The sequence below is a fragment of the Chanodichthys erythropterus genome, chromosome 8, assembly GCF_024489055.1.
Source record: "Chanodichthys erythropterus isolate Z2021 chromosome 8, ASM2448905v1, whole genome shotgun sequence".
Taxonomy (NCBI): domain Eukaryota; kingdom Metazoa; phylum Chordata; class Actinopteri; order Cypriniformes; family Xenocyprididae; genus Chanodichthys; species Chanodichthys erythropterus.
Window position 1 is genome coordinate 40,297,425 of NC_090228.1, and position 18,713 is coordinate 40,316,137.

The window sequence follows — 18,713 nt, forward strand, 5'->3', positions numbered from 1 at the left end:
AAACCATGGATACAATGATTTTTTTTTTTTTTTTTTTTGATGGTTGTTATATTATTAAACACTTGCTTTTTATGTCAAACCTGTTTTAGCGTCATTATCTAAAACAATGATTAATAATGATCAAATGATGAACAAACCATTTGTAAATCATCACTATGTAATTTAATGTAAAGTGAACTTGTAAGCTGATCTGTGTTCAAAAACACAAACATGTATAAAGCAGTGTTTTTTAAAGAAGAGTAATTTATTAGTTTTGAAGTGAATAAACATCTTACAATAAGGTGATTCCAGTGGGTGAACATTAAATCCCTTCACTCATGTGTGCTGTGTGGGATCTAGTGAACTGGTTTTACCCCTGCACTGAAGCTCACATCAGGTGCACAGCAGTTTAAGACTATATGTGTCTCCAAGAAGACAGCTGTCCATATCCTCACCATTCAGCACTTACAATGCAGTACACACCTGTTATACTTGATGTGTAAATACATGAATAAATCATAATAGAAAGCTTTCTGCATTCACAAAACTAAAGTCCAATCTCTTCATCATGCATAAACATGTTACATATCATTTACAGATCTCATGTGATCGTATGAGCATATCAGTATGTAAAGTGTTGGATTTACATAATGTGCATCAAGGGCGTGTGTACGGTTTCTAAATCAGTTTTACATTTAAACTATTCTATTTTTCCCCAGAATGAATTCTCATGTGGACTTTAAGGTTTCCATCTTGACTGAAACGGTTTCCACAGTGAGGGCATATGCAAGGTTTCTTTCCTGTGTGAATGTTCATGTGTCTTGTAAGGTTTCCTTTCTGAGTGAAAGATGTTCCACACTGCTGGCAGATGTAAGGCGGCTTTCCAGTGTGAGTTCTCATGTGGCTTCTAAAGTTTACTTTATGCCTGAAACCCAATCCACACTGTTGGCACATGTAAGGCTTCTCTACAGAGTGAACTCTCATATGATTTTGTAGGGTTCCTTTTTGCCTGAAATTCATTCCACACTGAGAGCAGTTGAAAGGCTTCTCTCCAGTGTGAATTCTCATGTGGATTTTAAACCTTATTGAATCTTTGAAAATCTTTGCACACTCTTGGCAGGGGTAAAACTTTTTAGTGTGAACTCTCATGTGGACGTCAAGGTTGTGTTGTTTTTTGAAACGTAGTAAACACAGATGGCAGGTGACATTATCTACAGTCCCTGACTTTTGATGCTTTTTTCGTGAGGTAGTATTTTCAGTCTGTGAAGATTTTTCTTCAGTCGTGAAATTACGATGCGTCTTGCTCTGATCTTTCTCTTTCACTTCATTCAGATCTTGATGCTCCTCTTTCAACACCATCAGGTCTAAGATGAAAAAAGAGTTTATTCCAGTTTAATGTCAGAAAGAAAAAGACATCAAAACATTTAGACATGCAAGTATCAAAAATTATAACAGGTATGCTAGATCCTCTACACATTCAGGTTTATATGGCTTTTTAAAAATGGTGGGTTTTGCATACGTTCGGCCAAACAATGAACATATGCGTCACTAGTTCCTATTGTACTGGGTGAAACCCTACTCTGAAACCGGAGCTAATTTAGTCCCTCCAAAAGTGTCCCTACAGCTTGAATCATTCCCAGTTTCTGCAGTGACAACCAGGGTCACGGGAATTTAGGTCACCACATTTAGAAACAATATTGAGTCTATAACATATATCAAAACTCCAGGAAGTACAGCAAGTGTATCTGTGAGAACACTCGTTTAAACGGCATACACCAGGACATTTGACTGCACACCCAGGTGAAAAAAAAAGTGCATTTCTATAATGTACTTAAAGTGCTCTATTTTCGTGCACTAATTTTGAACTTAGTATATTGAACTTTTAGTATATTAAGATCATCTAAGTGTACTTGCTATTCTGGGACACAATGAAATATGAACTTAAATGTGCTTTTTATATACCATCTCTGTATTTAAAAAATGTATTTAGATACTAATAGTACATTTGAACCCAAAGTGTACTACAAGTGGTAATGAAATATAAAATAGTATATTAAAAGCACATTTAAGTTCATATTTCATGGTGTCCCAAAATAGCACAGTTGAGTACACTTAGATGATCTTAAGAAGTACTAAAGAAGAATTTTTAGTATATTAATACAAAATTAGTGTGAGAAAATAGAGCACTTTAAGGACATTACTGAAATTTACTTTTTTTTTCACCTGGGCAATCACATTTTTTGACATTACTGATACTGCTTGTGCTTCGAATCATAATGCAAAAGAATCTACCAGTGGCAGCATTTCACAGACCTCTATTTGAGCGTGCATGTCATGATAAAGCATGAGTTTCTCAGTCATGGGTTCACGGGATGTCAATGCAAAACGTAGGCAGGCATTATGTAAACTTGTTAACTTGTGAAATTTGCAGAAATGGGTTTCAAGGACTTGTTTAAGAGGTATAGAGTCAACAATTTCTTTTAAGAGACAATAACTTTATTTATGATGCACTTTACAGCTTTGCGGTCTGTTTACATTCACATACAGCCACATTATACACTGCATAAAAGGAAATTTTCAAAAGTCCACAATAGGGGCACTTTAAGGCTTCTCTCCAGTGTGAATTCTCAAGTGTCTGTCCAGTTGTCCTTTTTGAGTAAAACTTATTCCACATTGTTGGCATTTGAAAGGCTTCTCTCCAGTGTGAATTCTTATGTGACTGTTCAGGTGTGATTTTTGAATGAACATTTTCCACACTGTTGGCAGGTAAAAAGCCTCTCTCCATTGTTAACTCTCATGTGTCCTTTTTGAGTGAAACTTATTCCACACTGTTGGCATGTGAAAGGCTTCTCTCCAGTGTGAACTCTCATGTGACCATTCATGTGTCCTTTTTGAGCAAAACTCATTCCACACTCTTGGCATGTGAAAGGCTTCTCTCCAGTGTGAATTCTCATGTGGACTTTAAGGCGTTCTTTTCAATTGAAATTTATTCCACACTCTTGGCAGGGGTAAAGCTTCCTTCTGGTGTGAACTCTCATGTGGACTTCAAGGTTTCCATGCTTTTTGAAACTTAGTCCACACAGATGGCATGTGACATTACCTACAGTCCCTGACTTTTGATACCTTTTTCGTGAGGTAGTTTTTTCAGTCTGTGAGCAACTAAAAGTTTTTTCTTCAGATATGAAATAATGTTGCGTCTTGTACTGATCTTTCTCTTCCAATTCATTCAGATCTTGACTCTCCTCTTTCAACAGCATCAGGTCTAAGGCGAAAAAAGACATTTAATTCCCAGTTTAATGCCACAAAGCAACAGTTATCAAAACATTTAGATGCGTAAAACATCAAAACTATGGATTGGACGGTTAGCGATTTCATGATAAACCACGATAAAATGTCCTGATGGTTAGTATTATCGTTTAAAATTTAATTATAGTGTTGGAGTATGTTTGATTATCATGATTTTAAAAACTCGCAGTAAATCTTCAAGGCAGGCAGCATCAATCAGACGCAGATTTTTTGTACTAGAAGACACTGACAGCAGAAGGCAGTGACAGCTGGGGAGATTCATCCCCCAAAAATCCTTACCGCCACAGCTGCAGCTTTTCAGTGATGTCTGATACTGTGCATATAATTATGTGTTATTATTAAGCCTCACTAAAAGCATTAAAAAAAAAAAAACATTAAGTTTTCATGCACTATTTTCCAAGACTTCTGAAGCCATTTAACAGTCCCTTTAATAGTCACACTAAGAAATACATTTGCAAAAAAATATTTTATTGCTAAAATGGTGTTCCTGAAACCACATTTAGTAACTTTTTAGTTTTTCTTTTTCAGATGACCCACTTTAGCAATAATGGAGTTTTTCATTTGTGCAACTGAAGATGACCATCCATGGAACATCATGTATCCATGAATTTATTTAACAAATAACATGTTCTTCTTATAACACATGTAGCCTGGTTCACACCTGCCAGCTCCAAGTAGGACACTGGGGAGTGAGATTATACACACAGCTCTTACTAGCCTACGTCTGTTACACTCACCAACCCAAACCTCACTCCCATCCGGGTCAGGGTACCAACATAGCTCCTCCAGTTAGCGCCTGCCCGCTCCAAGTGGGACGTGAACCCGGGCCTGTCCACATGGGGGTCAGACACTCTAACAAGGAGGCTAAAGGCTGCAACCTCTAGCGTCACTAGAGTGTCTCTTGAGATCAGGGGAGTGAGGTTTACATGCACAGCTCTCACTAATTTACGTCTGTTACACGCATACAATTAATGCATTGAAAAAGTGCAACATTTAATGTAATAATATAATAGAAATCAATTTTTTTAAATACAACAAAAAAGTTATAAAAACAAATACATTCAAAATTATATTACAAATAAATAAATAAGATTGTGACTATCTATAAAGCAAATGGCATAAGAAATAGTCAATGTAATATAATATAACAAATTATTAATATGATATGGTAAGGCATTTTTTAAACAATGGTAAAACTTCTCATCCTTATATTCTACATCCATAGTAATCGAATCAAAATTTTAAAATGTATCCAATGTAAAAAATAAAATAAAAATTAGAATAGAATATTTAACATCACCTCTGGTCAAAATCACCTCTGGTGATATGCAACAAAGCATTGTTTTTTGTTGTTCAAACAAAGAAACAGCTTCCCATCTCCACATTTGGAACATCGCCAACGTGACACTCCACCTTTGCACAAATTGCATCTCCCTCGCTGAGTGCCAAATGTAGGCCAGTGTCCAATGCCATCGTAGCGGACATCCAGGCTGGGATGGAGAACTCGGGGGTTAGGACGACGAACTTCTGGTTTGTGCTTTGCACTTGTGGACTGGCCAACCCTGGCTGGTACCTTGTTGGCTCCCTTCAATGTAGCAGCCACCGACAGGCGGAACTTCTTCAAGGGCATCGGTTTCTGTTCAAGAAGGTTGCAGTCTTGCTTGTAGACAAGCCATGCATTCACAATGCTCACGTCGATGATGTACCCAAACAAAGGCAGGTACCAGCGCCGTGCCTTCATTGGCGTTTTATAGAGGTGCACAAGCATATCGGAGAGATCGATGCCCCCCATGGCTTGATTGTATGCCAGGACAATGGATGGGCAGGGGACATCAACCTTCTTTTGTGCCTCCTTTTTGAATCTTTTCACTGAGGACAACGGCTCCACCCCATAAGCATTGCTCAGGAAGGTGACACACTTGTTGTCGAACCACTTCACTGCAGTGACTCCCTCTGATGAACAGAAATCGACAAAACCTTGGCCTCGCTTCACCATCTCCTTGTCGCTCATCAATGTTGCACCACCTGAAAATGTGGAAATAAAAATTTGTTTGTGTATAAATCCTAATACAGTTTCTATATGTATGAGAAAATGTATGTGCATGCATGCATGCTGTAGTTGTGTTTGTATATTTAACAATATAATGAACATAACACAGAAAGTACATTACCTGAGTGATTTGCTCTGACGGTACCCACACTTCTCAGACCCAGATTGGTGTGCAGCGTCTTCACCAAATTGAAGCTGGTAAAGAAGTTGTTGTAGAACACCACAGTTTTCTCTTTGTGTGTGATAGAGCTGCAGAGTATTGAGACAACCTTGGCGCCTAGATGGAGGTCTTCCAAGCCCAGTTGTGCATGCTCTTCCTCTTGAATGTTGAAGAATGTTGTGGCCCCTTGGTACAGTATGAAGTCATGGATGATGCCAGAGGAGCTGCCCCGACAGAAGATCTTAAACCCCCACTTATCTGGCTTGTTTTGAATATAATGCCTGAGTTTGCCAGCTCTGGTGCCCTTGTAGGCCACCATCACTTCATCAACAATCTGCCTGTTGGTTGGGGGAATGAGAAGGCATTGTTCTCTGAACATGTCAAAAAGAGGGCGGATCTTATGGAAGCGGTCAGTGCAGCCCTCCATCTGGAAGTTGTCATTGAAGTGGACATTTCTTCGTAGTACATTGAAGCGCTTCACTGACATGGTATCAGCCACTGGTGGGAATCGTGACTCACAGGCCCAGTAATCATCTAAAGAAGGAAATTTAAAACTCCCATGTACAGTAAAACTGACAAAAAATATTCAATTTCAGCTACTGTGGTGTTGACGGACGTCCCTGTCTGTTGAACTGAGTACTGGTTGGTATGCTCAGTTATGTGCTCAATCATCTGGTCAGTGAAGAGCCTCTTCCAATACATAAATGGTGTTTGGACTGACTCTGGAATCATGAAGACCGGCTCGGGCACAGTGAAAGGTGGAATGTCCTTCTTGACCCATGTGGTCTTTCTGGCCTTTGTAGAAGAGGAGGGAGTTTGATAGAGGTCTAAAGAGACCTCAACAAGTCTGTTCCTATTTCTCCGTTTCTTTGGTGGGGTGGCAAATCTTTGCTGAGTGGAGGGACATGATCTTCATAATTATCATTGTCTGGATCACTGAGATCTTCAACCTCAGAATCACATGGATCAGCAGGTAAAAGTGCAATAGTGCTGTAGGCTGTAGATGTAGTTCTGGGACGTCCATAAAATGTCAGACAGTCCATTAGGTCTGAAAGAAATTAGACCTTAACATTACTTTACACAAGCATGACAAACTGTATCTTGATTAATCAGTGCCTCATGTACATCTATCCATGAAAATGAATAATTGTCATGTTGACAAACTGTTATAGGCACATATAACATATAGGTACATTGAAATTTCATATAAATTGATAAGAAAAATGGCATACCGAGTAAGACACATTCGATAACACACAACTATGAAATGAGATAAGACAGAAAATGTTGAAGTTTGAGTGAAAAGAGTTTACTGTGCTAAAAAAAAATAAAATAAATGGACAAATATGTCCATCCATAATTACAATTACATACTCATAAACATGTTATATTTGTCAGATTATTGAACAGAAAATGTAATGTTTATAGATAGCTACCCATCTAGACAGCTGTAGCTATTGCTATTCAGTGTAGTGTTATTCCAAAAAGGCTCAGAAATTAGTAATTTTAGGAATGCCATGTTATATCTTATTATGTGAGGTGATCTCATTGCTGAGCAGTTGAGTTTACATTAACTGGGGTGCAATTCCCAAAGCGAACTATGGTCGCAAGTTCCGTCGTTACCAATAAAGTTCAATGGGACTTACGACCATGGTTCACCAACGTATGCTTTCGGGCAATGCACCCCTGGGCACATTTTCTGATGCAACACAGAGGTAAATTTTTTCACTGCGTTTCTGCCATTTAACTAAATATACCGTTAGGAGATTTAGAACATAATCTTACCTCAAATATTAGCGTCACTTGCAGACAGTTTTTGAAGAGATGCGTCATGTCAATATACTACCGGTTTTCTTTCAGCTTCTTAGCAACAATATATTTTTGCAGCATTCCCACCCAGTGGGTATAATTGCAATTACACACTTTATTCAATAGGAAGTAAAAGGATGATTTTGGCGAGTTTTAATTACAGCAATTTGATTGCGAAAAGATCACCCATGCGTTTACAATGCATGTTAAAGGGTTAAACAAAAAATACAGCTTTATTCTAGCCTGATGCACTCATTTCTAATGAACACTTGTATGGGTACATTTCATATAGCAACATTTTGAGTAAAAAGCTGAGAAAATCACAGTTTTTGTCAAAGACTACATCTGGATTGGATTCAGAACAATGATCAAAACATAGATGGAGTAGATCGAGTCCATCAACACCCCTAAAGCTTCACAGGCCTAAACGCTTCCTCAGTCGACATTTCACTCAATAACATTAGCCATTGTGATTTACATGCTGTTTATTGTTGATGATTGCATCATTTTACATATGCATCTGCTTACATATGAGATCGCACAGGACAGAATAGTGCTAAATTCACAAGTCTCTTCTGATTCAGTAGCCGCACACACCATCTTCTCTTCTTCTATCAAGATGAGTACTTAGAAGCATATCCTTCTCCATTGTTTTTGATTCTTGTTCTCTTGGTGTCATCTTCTGAACTATGTTGCAATGGTGGATGCACTATTTTTCTTCTCTGATCCTGCCCATCAAATGTTCCATTGATGACATGACTCGATGCCCTCCGATGTATTAAAAAAAAAATTTGTACTGCGCATGTGTCCAAACTCGGTCATCCGTGAACACGACTGCGCGCAAGACTCAACTCGTTGTGTAAAGTGAAGTATACCTGGGCCTTTAGCATGTTAGCCAGGGTTCAAAGCACCAATTGCAAGTAAAAATCAGCGTTGAAAGGGTGTTACTCGCCGGTTGCCCGGTAATTTTAGGAATTTTGACAATGCATGGTTGTGAGAATGTGATATGGCTTAGTGCGATCATCAAATCACATATGTTGTGACGGAACTATATAAATAAATAGATTGATGCATGTTTGTTCATAAAATTACTGTAAATTTTATTTGTTTATATATCTTGTTAATTGTGGTTTGGCACTTCTGGATCAGAGCGCTTTTGGCCACTGGATCAGAGCGATTTCAATCTGCCTGATTTGCTGCCCATTGTTGCCGGTAAACCTGAAAATACTCAACACCATTGGTTCAAAGCGCTGTCAATGCTTTGGACCCTTTTTACCATGCCAATATGGCTGCATTTACACTGCAAGTCTTAATGCACAGATCCGATCTTTTGACCTTATCCAATATTTTGGCCAGTGTGTTTACATTAACTTTAGAAGTGAATGGTATCCGATGTCTGTTTACATTACTTCCTGCCCCAATGATTATCATTGATAGTTTTTTTTTTGAAACTTTCTTTTTATTTTTTATCTTTTAGAAAGGGAAAAAAGAAAAACAAACAACAAAAACAACAACATACAATCACATCTAAACAACAGAATGATCATTTGGTCACCCATACATTCTTTCATAAACAAATTGATGGAAGTACATCTCAGATGATACAGCAGATGAGATCATGTTAGAGTCATAAACACAATCAATTTTTCCCAATACTGTAAGTATTTATCCATCCGTAAATTTAATGCGAACGTCATCCTCTCCATGTTTTGGATACTGGTCACAATGTCCAGCCAGTCAGTCTTTGTCGGGGGTTCTAACTGTAGCCACTTTCTTGTTAAAGCTTTCTTGCTGGCTGCTAATAATATCTTTATAAGATATTTATCTTTCTTCATCATATGAGCTGCTAAATTGCCCAGATAAATTGTGGAAAAAGAACTATCAATTCCCTCACCGAAAATGTTAATTATTACTTGTATTACCTCCTGCCAATATGACTGAATGGCTGGGCAGCTCCAGAATACATGAAAATGATCCGCCAACTGTTCCCCACATTTCCTCCAACACAGACCACCTCCAATGTCGTCAGTCTGAATAAATTTTAACTTGGGGTTACAAAATATCTAATAATATTTCGCCAACAGAATTCTCTCCACATACCCGAGCTAGTAGAGGTAGCCTGTACAGAACAAATATTCAGCCAGTCTTCCTCTGAGATGCCTAGACCGGATTCTTTCTCCCATTTTAATCTAACATTATATGTTGATTGTTTCTTAATGGACTGAATTGCTAGATACAGTTTTGAGACAAGTTTCCTATTGTCTTTATTTTTATAAATATCGATGAATAGATCAATTAAATTGGTGTCATGCTTCTCCATGTATCTTATCTCTTTATTAAAATAAGTCCTCATTTGTAAGTACCTAAAAAAAATCAAGTTTTTCCAGACCATATGTATCAGAAATCTCCTGAAAGCTATCCAATTCTCCCTTTGACGAGATTGAACTAAAGGAGGTGATGCCAAGCCTATACCAACGCTGAAACCTCCCATCAGCACTTGCTGGTTTAAAGTCAGGGTCGAACGCAACCCATCTTAGTACTCTAGACTGTCTTTCTAGTGTTGAATTACATTCTTTAAACCAGATTCTGAAGGGAACCTTAGTCCATTGATTTAACCTTTTAGAATACTGTTCATATAAAATTTTGCTACCAAGCACTGATTGCAGTGGTATAGCAAGCTGAGAGATCTCCAAATCCTTCCACTTTGCTACATAGTCTGAGTTACAACAGCATGCTAAAGCTCTTAGCTGGGCAGCTTTGAAGTAGTCTGAAAAACATGGCAGTGATCTACCCCCTTTCACTTTAGATAGCTGCAGTATTTTGAATTGAATTCTTGGCCTCTTTCCGCCCCATATGAATCTTGAAATCCACTTATCCCATTCAGTAAATTGTTTTACTGGAACTTCAACTGGTAAGGATTGGAAGAGATATAGAAGACGAGGAAGCAGGTTCATTTTTACAGTATCTATTCTGTTATGCATCTCTAAGGGCAGTTGGGACCACCTATCTATGTCTGATTTAATGTTCTTATTTGTAGGACCATGATTACTATCAAACAATTTAGAAATGTCCTTTGTTATTATAATCCCCAAGTACTTAATACTTGATGAGTTCCAATTAAATTTAAACCTATTCAGCATAGCATTATGAGGTGTAGTTATAGCTTAAGATTTGTGTTTTCTGAACGTTTAATTTATATCCCGAGGTAAGTTCCGAATTTTTTTCGGATGGACATCAACCTAGGAATGCTAACCTCTGGTGCTGCGACAAACAAGAGCACGTCGTCCGCGTACAAACAAATCTTTTTGTTCTAAACCTCTAACCCTAATTCCTTTTATCTCCTGTTCGTCTCTAACTGACTGTGCAATGGGCTCAATGAATAAAGCGAAAAGGGCAGGGCTGAGAGGGCAGCCTTGTCGGCAGCCTCTTTCCAGAATAATATTCTGATTGAGATGCCCATTAATTCTTATTCTGGCCTTTGGTGATGAGTACAGAGTTTTAATGCATCTAATAAACTCATCTTTAAAACCAAATCTTCTCAATGCCAAAAATAGGTACTCCCAGCTATCATTGATAGTTTTACATGCACATAGCAGACCCTCGGGTTTTGAATGGCCATGCCATTCAAATTATTTATATAGCCTATTTCATATCGAGTGGCCATGATCAGCTACCTGTCAGAATGTTTAAGTTAACAGCTGTCAGTATCATGGATGTATCACAGCGCAAATTATGACTAAACGGGTATAGACCGGAAAAAGTAAATTGCATTTGATATTTTATCTAGTTATCAGTTTTAGAATTCCATTTTTTTTTTTTTATGAATTCGAGCTAGCTAGGGAGAGAGCGTGAGAGAGAGTAGCTACAGTGAAGCTTTTGGCTTATAAGAAAAACAACAACATGGTAGCCTCTTTTAAATTAACCGGGAAATAGTTGAAATTCAGCTGCTGAATGTAGCTATGTGTGCGTGTGTGTGCGCAATTTCTTCCTAGAAAAATAACGTTAGACAAAGTTCCCAACTCAATAATAAAGCTGCAAATTTTTTGTGCGAGTGTATACAAGCAGGTCTGCTTCATAAAACAACATCAAAACAACATTTCAGTGAGGAAACGTGTCGACCTCGCTTTGTGATGGCTTGGAATTCCAATGGGAATTGGATATGCGTGTTTAGACGTGGGTCGCATGTCCAGAGATCGGATATGTATCAGATTTAAAACCACATTTGGAAGTAGCTCAGATCGGATGCGAAAAAAATCGGATCTCGTGTGGATTTTTGTGTTTACACGTGTGCAACTAATTCCGATCTGTGTCAGATGTGAGCAAAAGATCTGATTTTTGTGCCAGTGTAAACGCAGCCTATGCTACTTGAATCTGAATTTGTCAATCGCAGTTTTTTAAATATGAGGAAGATTTATGACTCGACCACAGACTCACGACTCCGTTCATGGTATACAAACACTCAATAATACATTCTGAAATTGCCCTGTTTGTACTAAGACAATATTTATTCCGATTTCTTTCTTTTGTGTGGCTGCTCATGCTATTATTTGGAGTTAGTATGAGTAACAAAAATGTTTTCTGTGTACAGATTTGACTGCAATAATAGTGCAAAAACTGACTCTTCAAATCAACATTAAAATGTCAATTTTTATAAAAAAATAGTCAATAATAACATCTGAATATAACGGATGTAGGCCAGTAAGAGCTGTGCATGTAAACTTGACTCCCCTGGCCTCAAGAGGTCAGCTATTAATGCTAGAGCCTGTGGTCTTTAGCGTCTTTGTTAGCGCCAGCCTCCCATGCCAGACTTCAGTTTAAAGGATTAGTTCACTTTCAAATTAAAATTTCCTGATAATTTACTCACCCCCCATGTCATCCAAGATGTTAATGTCCTTCTTTCTTCAGTCGGAAATAAATTAAGGATTTTGATGAAAACATTCCAGGATTTTTCTTCATATAGTGGACTTTAATGGAGCCCAAACGAATGAAGGTCAAAATTACAGTTTCAGTGCAGCTTCAAAACATTCTACACGATCCCACATGAGGAATAGGGCTGTGTATTGCCAAGAATCTGGCGATACGATACACATCACGATACAGGGGTTACGATACGATATTTTGTGATACATTGCGATACCGTAAGAAAGGGAATCTATTGCGATATTTGTTTTTTTAGAAAAAGGATGCAATTTTAGAAAAAACAGTCATGAACACACCACCATATGCATAAACCCTTACAAACGACTTAATTTTATTTAATCAATACAGTATCATTTGCATTTATATCACTATTTTGTACAATCTAAGGGAAAATGGTAAAGTGACTGCAGGATTCTTCAGAGTTTTTAAAGGTTCACAGTATAACAGTTTTTAATTTCTAAACTATTTAACAACTAGTGCATAGTCCATTTCATGACTGAATGTCTGTTTTTTTATTTAATACTGTAAAAGCTGTTTGCTTTAAAGCAGTATAATGCTTAAAGTGCTATTTAAATAAATGTGCCTTTACTGAAGTGCTGAACAGAGCTGATGCAAACATATTCACATCGCTATGATCAAATAATTTCTTTAAGCTGTCACCGCTGTCATTTTTTGTTGTGTTTATTTTGTTACTGAGAGGAAAACGTGCAGTACATAACGTTAATATTCTATCTAAATGCCTCTCAGCAGCGTGGATCGTGTCGGAATGTTAAGTGAGCGCTCAGATTTTATTTTAACATGGCCTATTTTGCAAACAACTGACTCTTATCGATCTCCTTAGTGGGTTCTTTATAGTTGAAGTCAAAATGAGTCCACACTTGTTCATGAGCGGAACAAATTTTATCGTCTTGTGAGCTGGGTTTGCTAATACTAACGCTATTGATGCACCTTGCGCTTCTCCGGCTACGCGTCAGTTTTACGTTTATGTTCTGAGATAATGCTGACATCTAGCGGTTTGGTTTAATACAGCCTGTGGTTTAAACTGAACACAAAGCCATGAACCTGGGATGTAAATAAATAAATAAATAAATATCGATACAGCGTTTTTGAGAATCGATACATAATATAATAATATTATATTAATATAATATAATAATATTATATAATATAATAATATTGCGATATTCACGTGTAGCGATATTTTCTTTACACCCCAAACGAGGAATAAGGGTCTTATCTAGAGAAACCATCACTCACTTTCTAAAAAAATTTAAAAAATTATAAGTTTTACAGGGCTCTCAAGTCTCACGCATTGGGCGTGAGACACACGCATTTCAACCCGTTCACACGCTCACACGCCACACCTTGTATTTCTCACGCAGAGAAATCTCCTAACAAGTTGCGCCGCTATTAGAGGAATCAAGCGAGTTCCCCATAGAGTTAAGAAGGCCCTGCCACGCACCAGTTAATCTAATAAAAAAATATAGCTACCGAACAGCCAATCAGAAAATAGAATTACTGTATCCGGGTAAGATTTAGACATTCCCGCCACAAAAATATTTATGTTCTGATTCCAACGACACATTCTGTGATTCACGGGCTCGCGCACTGATTCAGATGCTCGCTGAGGTAGTTAGCTACAGAAGAGGACATCTGTCAGTCACATTGATTCACATCTGGCTACAGACTGATCGTGATCGATGTGGGACCATATCCTATGAGTACAGTAAGTCATCTCATCAAATTGCTGGGAATATTTGTGTCCAGGCAGCTGGTAGGTTAGTTAACAGTTTGTCCAGAATACTTTTACGTTAACTTGCCTGGCTAGTAGTGATAGGCATTTTTCCAAAATATTGTATTCGAATATTTGGGCTAGTAAAAAAACGAATATTCATGTATTTGTGTTAAAAATGTAAAAAAATATAGAATGAGAATATACAACATGAATCCATTTTCCAAACCATGTTTTTTTCTTATCCTGAATCATTATGGTACACTTATAATAAGTGTTTATATTCAGACTATTTCAGACCGGACTGGTAGGACTCGCCGCAGAGTATGTAACTTCGTGACTCGCCATAGACATACCATGAGACATACACGGAGAAAAGTAGCTCCGGCTAGAATGTTTCTCCGCAAGACATGTGCAGTTCTGTTTATTAACCGCTAGAGGGCCAAAAATCGCAGACAGCAGCTTTAAATTACGATTATTTTGAGAAAATGAGAGACGTTTTTTATTTTTTTTAATTCAAGTTATCATCGCCATTTCTGAACAAACTTATGATTAGGTAATATACACAACAATTTTGTGTTTTATCTTAAGGTTTTCATTCAGTTTAAAACATTAAACAATATGTGTAAACAAAAAATATAGGCCTAAAGAACAAAAGCATTATAGGCTCAAGCAGCGAGCGGAAAAAAACACTAGTAAAGCAGAGCGCGCCAGTTATCGTGCAGAATGTAACGTATATAAGGTACACTAGAGTCGGAATATGGTTACCATGTTTATATTGTTTCACATTACAATGTTGAGGAAAAACAACAATATAATGTGTATGATTATATTACCATTATCTATCTCTCACACTCACTCACTCACATACACACTAAAATGCTGAATTAAATAAATTATTTTTTTATTTGTACGAATGTGTGTCATTTTTCATATCAGACCCCCGTCCCCCGCCGAAATCTCACTCTGAACTCAGTTCAAAACTTGAGAGCCCTGGTTTTAACCATAAATGCTCATCTTGAACTAGCTCTCTTCTTCTTCTCTATTAGAATTCTGGCAGTGTAGACACTGCTAAGTGTATTACTGCCCTCCACAGGTCAATGTTTGAACTCTAGTTACTTGCACTAGAATATTGTGTATGACAATTTTAGTTCTAATTTAGGTCTGTATATGACATAAACATACACATCTTGGATGACATGGGGGTGAGTAAATTATCAGGAAATTTTAATTTGAAAGTGAACTAATCCTTTAAATTCACGCAGAGCAGGTTGGGTAGGACTGTTACATATATGAATAACCTAAAACAATTAACGCAGCAACTGTTTTATGTAAGGCTATACAGCCATCTAGTGGTTATACCTTTTGCAGATAATAAATTTAGGTAAATATTTGGTATATTTACTAATTATTTAGGTAATTTCCCCTTAAAATACAAAATATTAAAAGGATAAATATCATTGACATCCAAAATGATAATTTCTGTAGAGCTGTACACTTTGTTAAAGGATGAATTAAACTAACCTGTTTGTTCTTCAGAATCTTCATTTTTCACTGTAAATGTTTCTTCAATCCTAAAGTCTTCACTCTCCTCTTTAATAAACTCCATCTTTGTTTGTTCCTCAGTATCTTCATGTTTCACACTGTACGTTTCTTCAATCTTCATGTCTTCAATCTCCACTTTAATAAACGCCATCTTGATAATACTGTCGCTTGGCTCTCAGTCGCTTCCCCAGGAGGTTTTCTGTGTGTTTGTCCTGTTTGAGATGAGAATAATTTACTGAAAGGAAAATGAATCCAAACTAAATCTCTGGGTGTATTTTAATCAGCTCCTTAGTCAGTGCACTGTTAAGAGCAGTGTTTTCCATACATTGATTTATTTGTGGCGGCCACAAAAGATTTCAGTACTTCCCATTCATTAACTAGACTCTGAAGGCCCCCAAAAATATATTTAAAGTTTTCATAATAACATAAAAGTTCAAATGAGACACGTTTGTGAACTTGTTTCAAACTGAAAGCTCACAGGTTTATCTCTTGCATATAGAAATTAGGACAAAATAAAGTTTTTTTTTTTTTTCAAGGCATTTGTTTTACAATAAATGGCTATTACTGGATAATATTGCAACATTATTATTATTATTATTATTACATAGTGTAATGTAGACTGAGACACTATATCACTACTAAAAAGAGGCATGAGTCTCCATTAAAGTCATTGCACAGAATGCAATGCAATGAAGCTCTTAATTTTGAACTCTCAAAGTGCACCAGATTAACAAATTTATCTTTTAAATGTACTACATTTTCTTACAGGGGAATAATGTCCCCAGACCCTCTGCTACACACTTGGGTAAAGTTGTTTTTATATTCGCACATTCAGACATCCGTATTCAATAGTCTTGTTAATCACACTACATTGGACATTCAGTGGACATTCACAAGTAAATATGCCATTAAAACAATACTTGCCTATTTTGATCGACTGTGAAAAATGTTGTAAGTTTGACAATCGTTGGTTGTCAATATCATGTCACTGCTTAAAAATCGCAAACATTCATTTATTGCACATTTATTGGAAAGTCTACCTGAATTTATCAGAAGTCCGAATGTGCGAATATAAAACCAACTTTACTGAAGTCTGCTACACCCACCACAGTTTCACTAAATCCCATGGGAAACACTGAAGGGAGTCAGTCAGAATGGGAGTTATTGGCCTTAAATCACCCTGATTAGACAATTTAAACACTCAAAATTGACACTACAAAACTGACTTCGAATCACTGAATCTTTTTGGAAAGTATTTGATTAAGAGGTTTTTGTAAAGTTGTATTACTACTCGCCACAGTCGACAGTGGCGGAATTCGTGTTTATGATAAACTGAATTATGATAAAGGGCGCGTAATGAGACGCACCCTTTCTGTTACTCGCGAGTTTTCATTGTTACTTTACTCGCACTCGACGATAATACATGTTAGATAAAAGCAATGCTATGTTACATTTAATAATACACAATTCATTTTGCGTCACTTTAAATGGTTTCTAGCGCTTTAAACGCCTTAAACACGCTTAAAACACAAACCTTTCTTCAGCAGAATCACAACAGATGCAGGACGCGCGTCGCAGGCCTATGACGTCAAAATCCTGGATACACCAAAATAAAAGTCCCGATCACACGCAGCTGCGTTTTTGTTTTTAAAAAAAGGTTCAGACTTGAATGTATCGGTGAAATAACTCAATAATACATTTAAGTTAAAAAACAATAAAACAGTAATGCAGTCCGTTTATTGGCATGACGAAAACATTTTGTATCACCAAAGCATTAAAACATAGAAAATTTGTTTTAGAACATCTGATTTAATAAAGCCTGAAAATAATAATAATAATAATAGTAATAAAACTCAATAAAAAGACAATATTATACACGTGGATATATAGCAAATAAAAATAATAATATAAATAAGAGATCTAGGGCCCGTTTCAGAAAGGAGGTTAAGTGAAAACTCTGAGTATGTTAACCCTGAAATGAGGGAAACTCTGGGTTTTCCGTTTCAGAATGGGAGGAATGTCCAAACCCGAGAAAGCAGGGTAAGTCAAGCCCGTTTCTGAAAGAGAGTTAACTATACTCAGAATCAGTTACCCTGGTAACTTACTCTGTGAACCTAACCTGGTCGGGAGCAAGTTTTCTTTGGTAAACCCAGAGTTTATTTCGGTCTCCTCCCCCTTCTTAAAGTGGAAGTGGTATTTAAATACCTCATTCATTCTTTCGATACATTCATTCATTGCGCATACAGAGACCTGCATGCAGAGACAGTCAAAGTGAAAATGGCATGTCCTTTTATGGAGGATCCTGTTGATGAGGAGGCTGCATTAATTCGCAGAGAGTTGCATTTACATCTCGGGAGAGGATTTTGAGACCCCGAGTGGATTTTGTCATATCCACATGCATTTTTCTTTGAGCGGTACTGTTTTTCTTTACAATCAATTAGATATATTCATAATCTCATCAGCATCCCTACATCACAAACGTCAGCCATCGTGCGCTGTGCTCTTACGTCTGAGCAGATGCTTTGTGTTGCTTTGCGTTTCTTCCTGCAAACGGCAGTTTTCTTTTATAACTTATCGGGGGATGGCAGAACACATTAGTAAGGCCACTGTGTGCAGAACAGTAAGAAAAGTGTGCCTTGCTCTCAAGTGCTTAGGTATGATAGGGGAGATAGGGGTTTCCCATGCCAACCAAAACTAATGACCCCTTGCCCAGAACCTGAACCAGGCCCCCAGCAACGCTTCAATGTGGCACACTGCAGGACAAGAGCCCGGGTGGAGATGACCATAGGCCTGTTGAAAGCACGTTTTTTCAGTTGCCTACGTCACCTCAGGGTAACCCCTGAGAGGGCCTGCGACATTATTGTGGCATATGTTGTTCTCCATAATATTGCCATAATTAGAGGGGAGCAACACCCTGCCCTACAAATACAAGACCCTGAGGAAGACCTCATCAATCCTGCAGATTTCCAGTTTGAGATCGTATATGCTGCAATTTCTCTGCAGATTAATCCCAGCCACCACCACCACAACCACCCACAAAAGAAACAAGATCAATAAATACAAAATCACAACCATTTATTTGCTCTTCATTTCCTACAAATACAAACGCAACTGTTAGATTTTAATATTCTTCCTATAATTCATAGAATTCCCCTGTGGCCATACACTCAACTCCAGCTTTAGTTTCAGGATCTTGAATTTCCAGATCTGCC

General features: G+C 37.4%; 2 protein-coding genes across 2 annotated transcripts; both read right to left on the reverse strand.

Annotated features, from left to right (window-relative positions):
• Window positions 1–287: 287 nt before the first annotated feature.
• LOC137024054 (zinc finger protein 239-like) lies at window positions 288–17,053 on the reverse strand. Its single transcript, XM_067391213.1, has 3 exons — window positions 17,036–17,053; window positions 15,481–15,713; window positions 288–1,343 (listed from the first exon to the last, which is right to left on the reverse strand). The coding sequence occupies exons 2-3, from the start codon at window positions 15,650–15,652 to the stop codon at window positions 685–687; spliced, it is 831 nt and encodes a 276-aa protein (XP_067247314.1). The 5' UTR covers window positions 15,653–15,713; window positions 17,036–17,053; the 3' UTR covers window positions 288–684.
• Window positions 3,109–6,340, reverse strand: LOC137024053 (piggyBac transposable element-derived protein 3-like). Its single transcript, XM_067391212.1, has 3 exons — window positions 5,457–6,340; window positions 4,586–5,310; window positions 3,109–3,241 (listed from the first exon to the last, which is right to left on the reverse strand). Exons 1-2 carry the CDS (start codon window positions 5,980–5,982, stop codon window positions 4,598–4,600), a joined length of 1,239 nt encoding a protein of 412 aa, XP_067247313.1. The 5' UTR covers window positions 5,983–6,340; the 3' UTR covers window positions 3,109–3,241; window positions 4,586–4,597.
• Window positions 17,054–18,713: the final 1,660 nt, after the last annotated feature.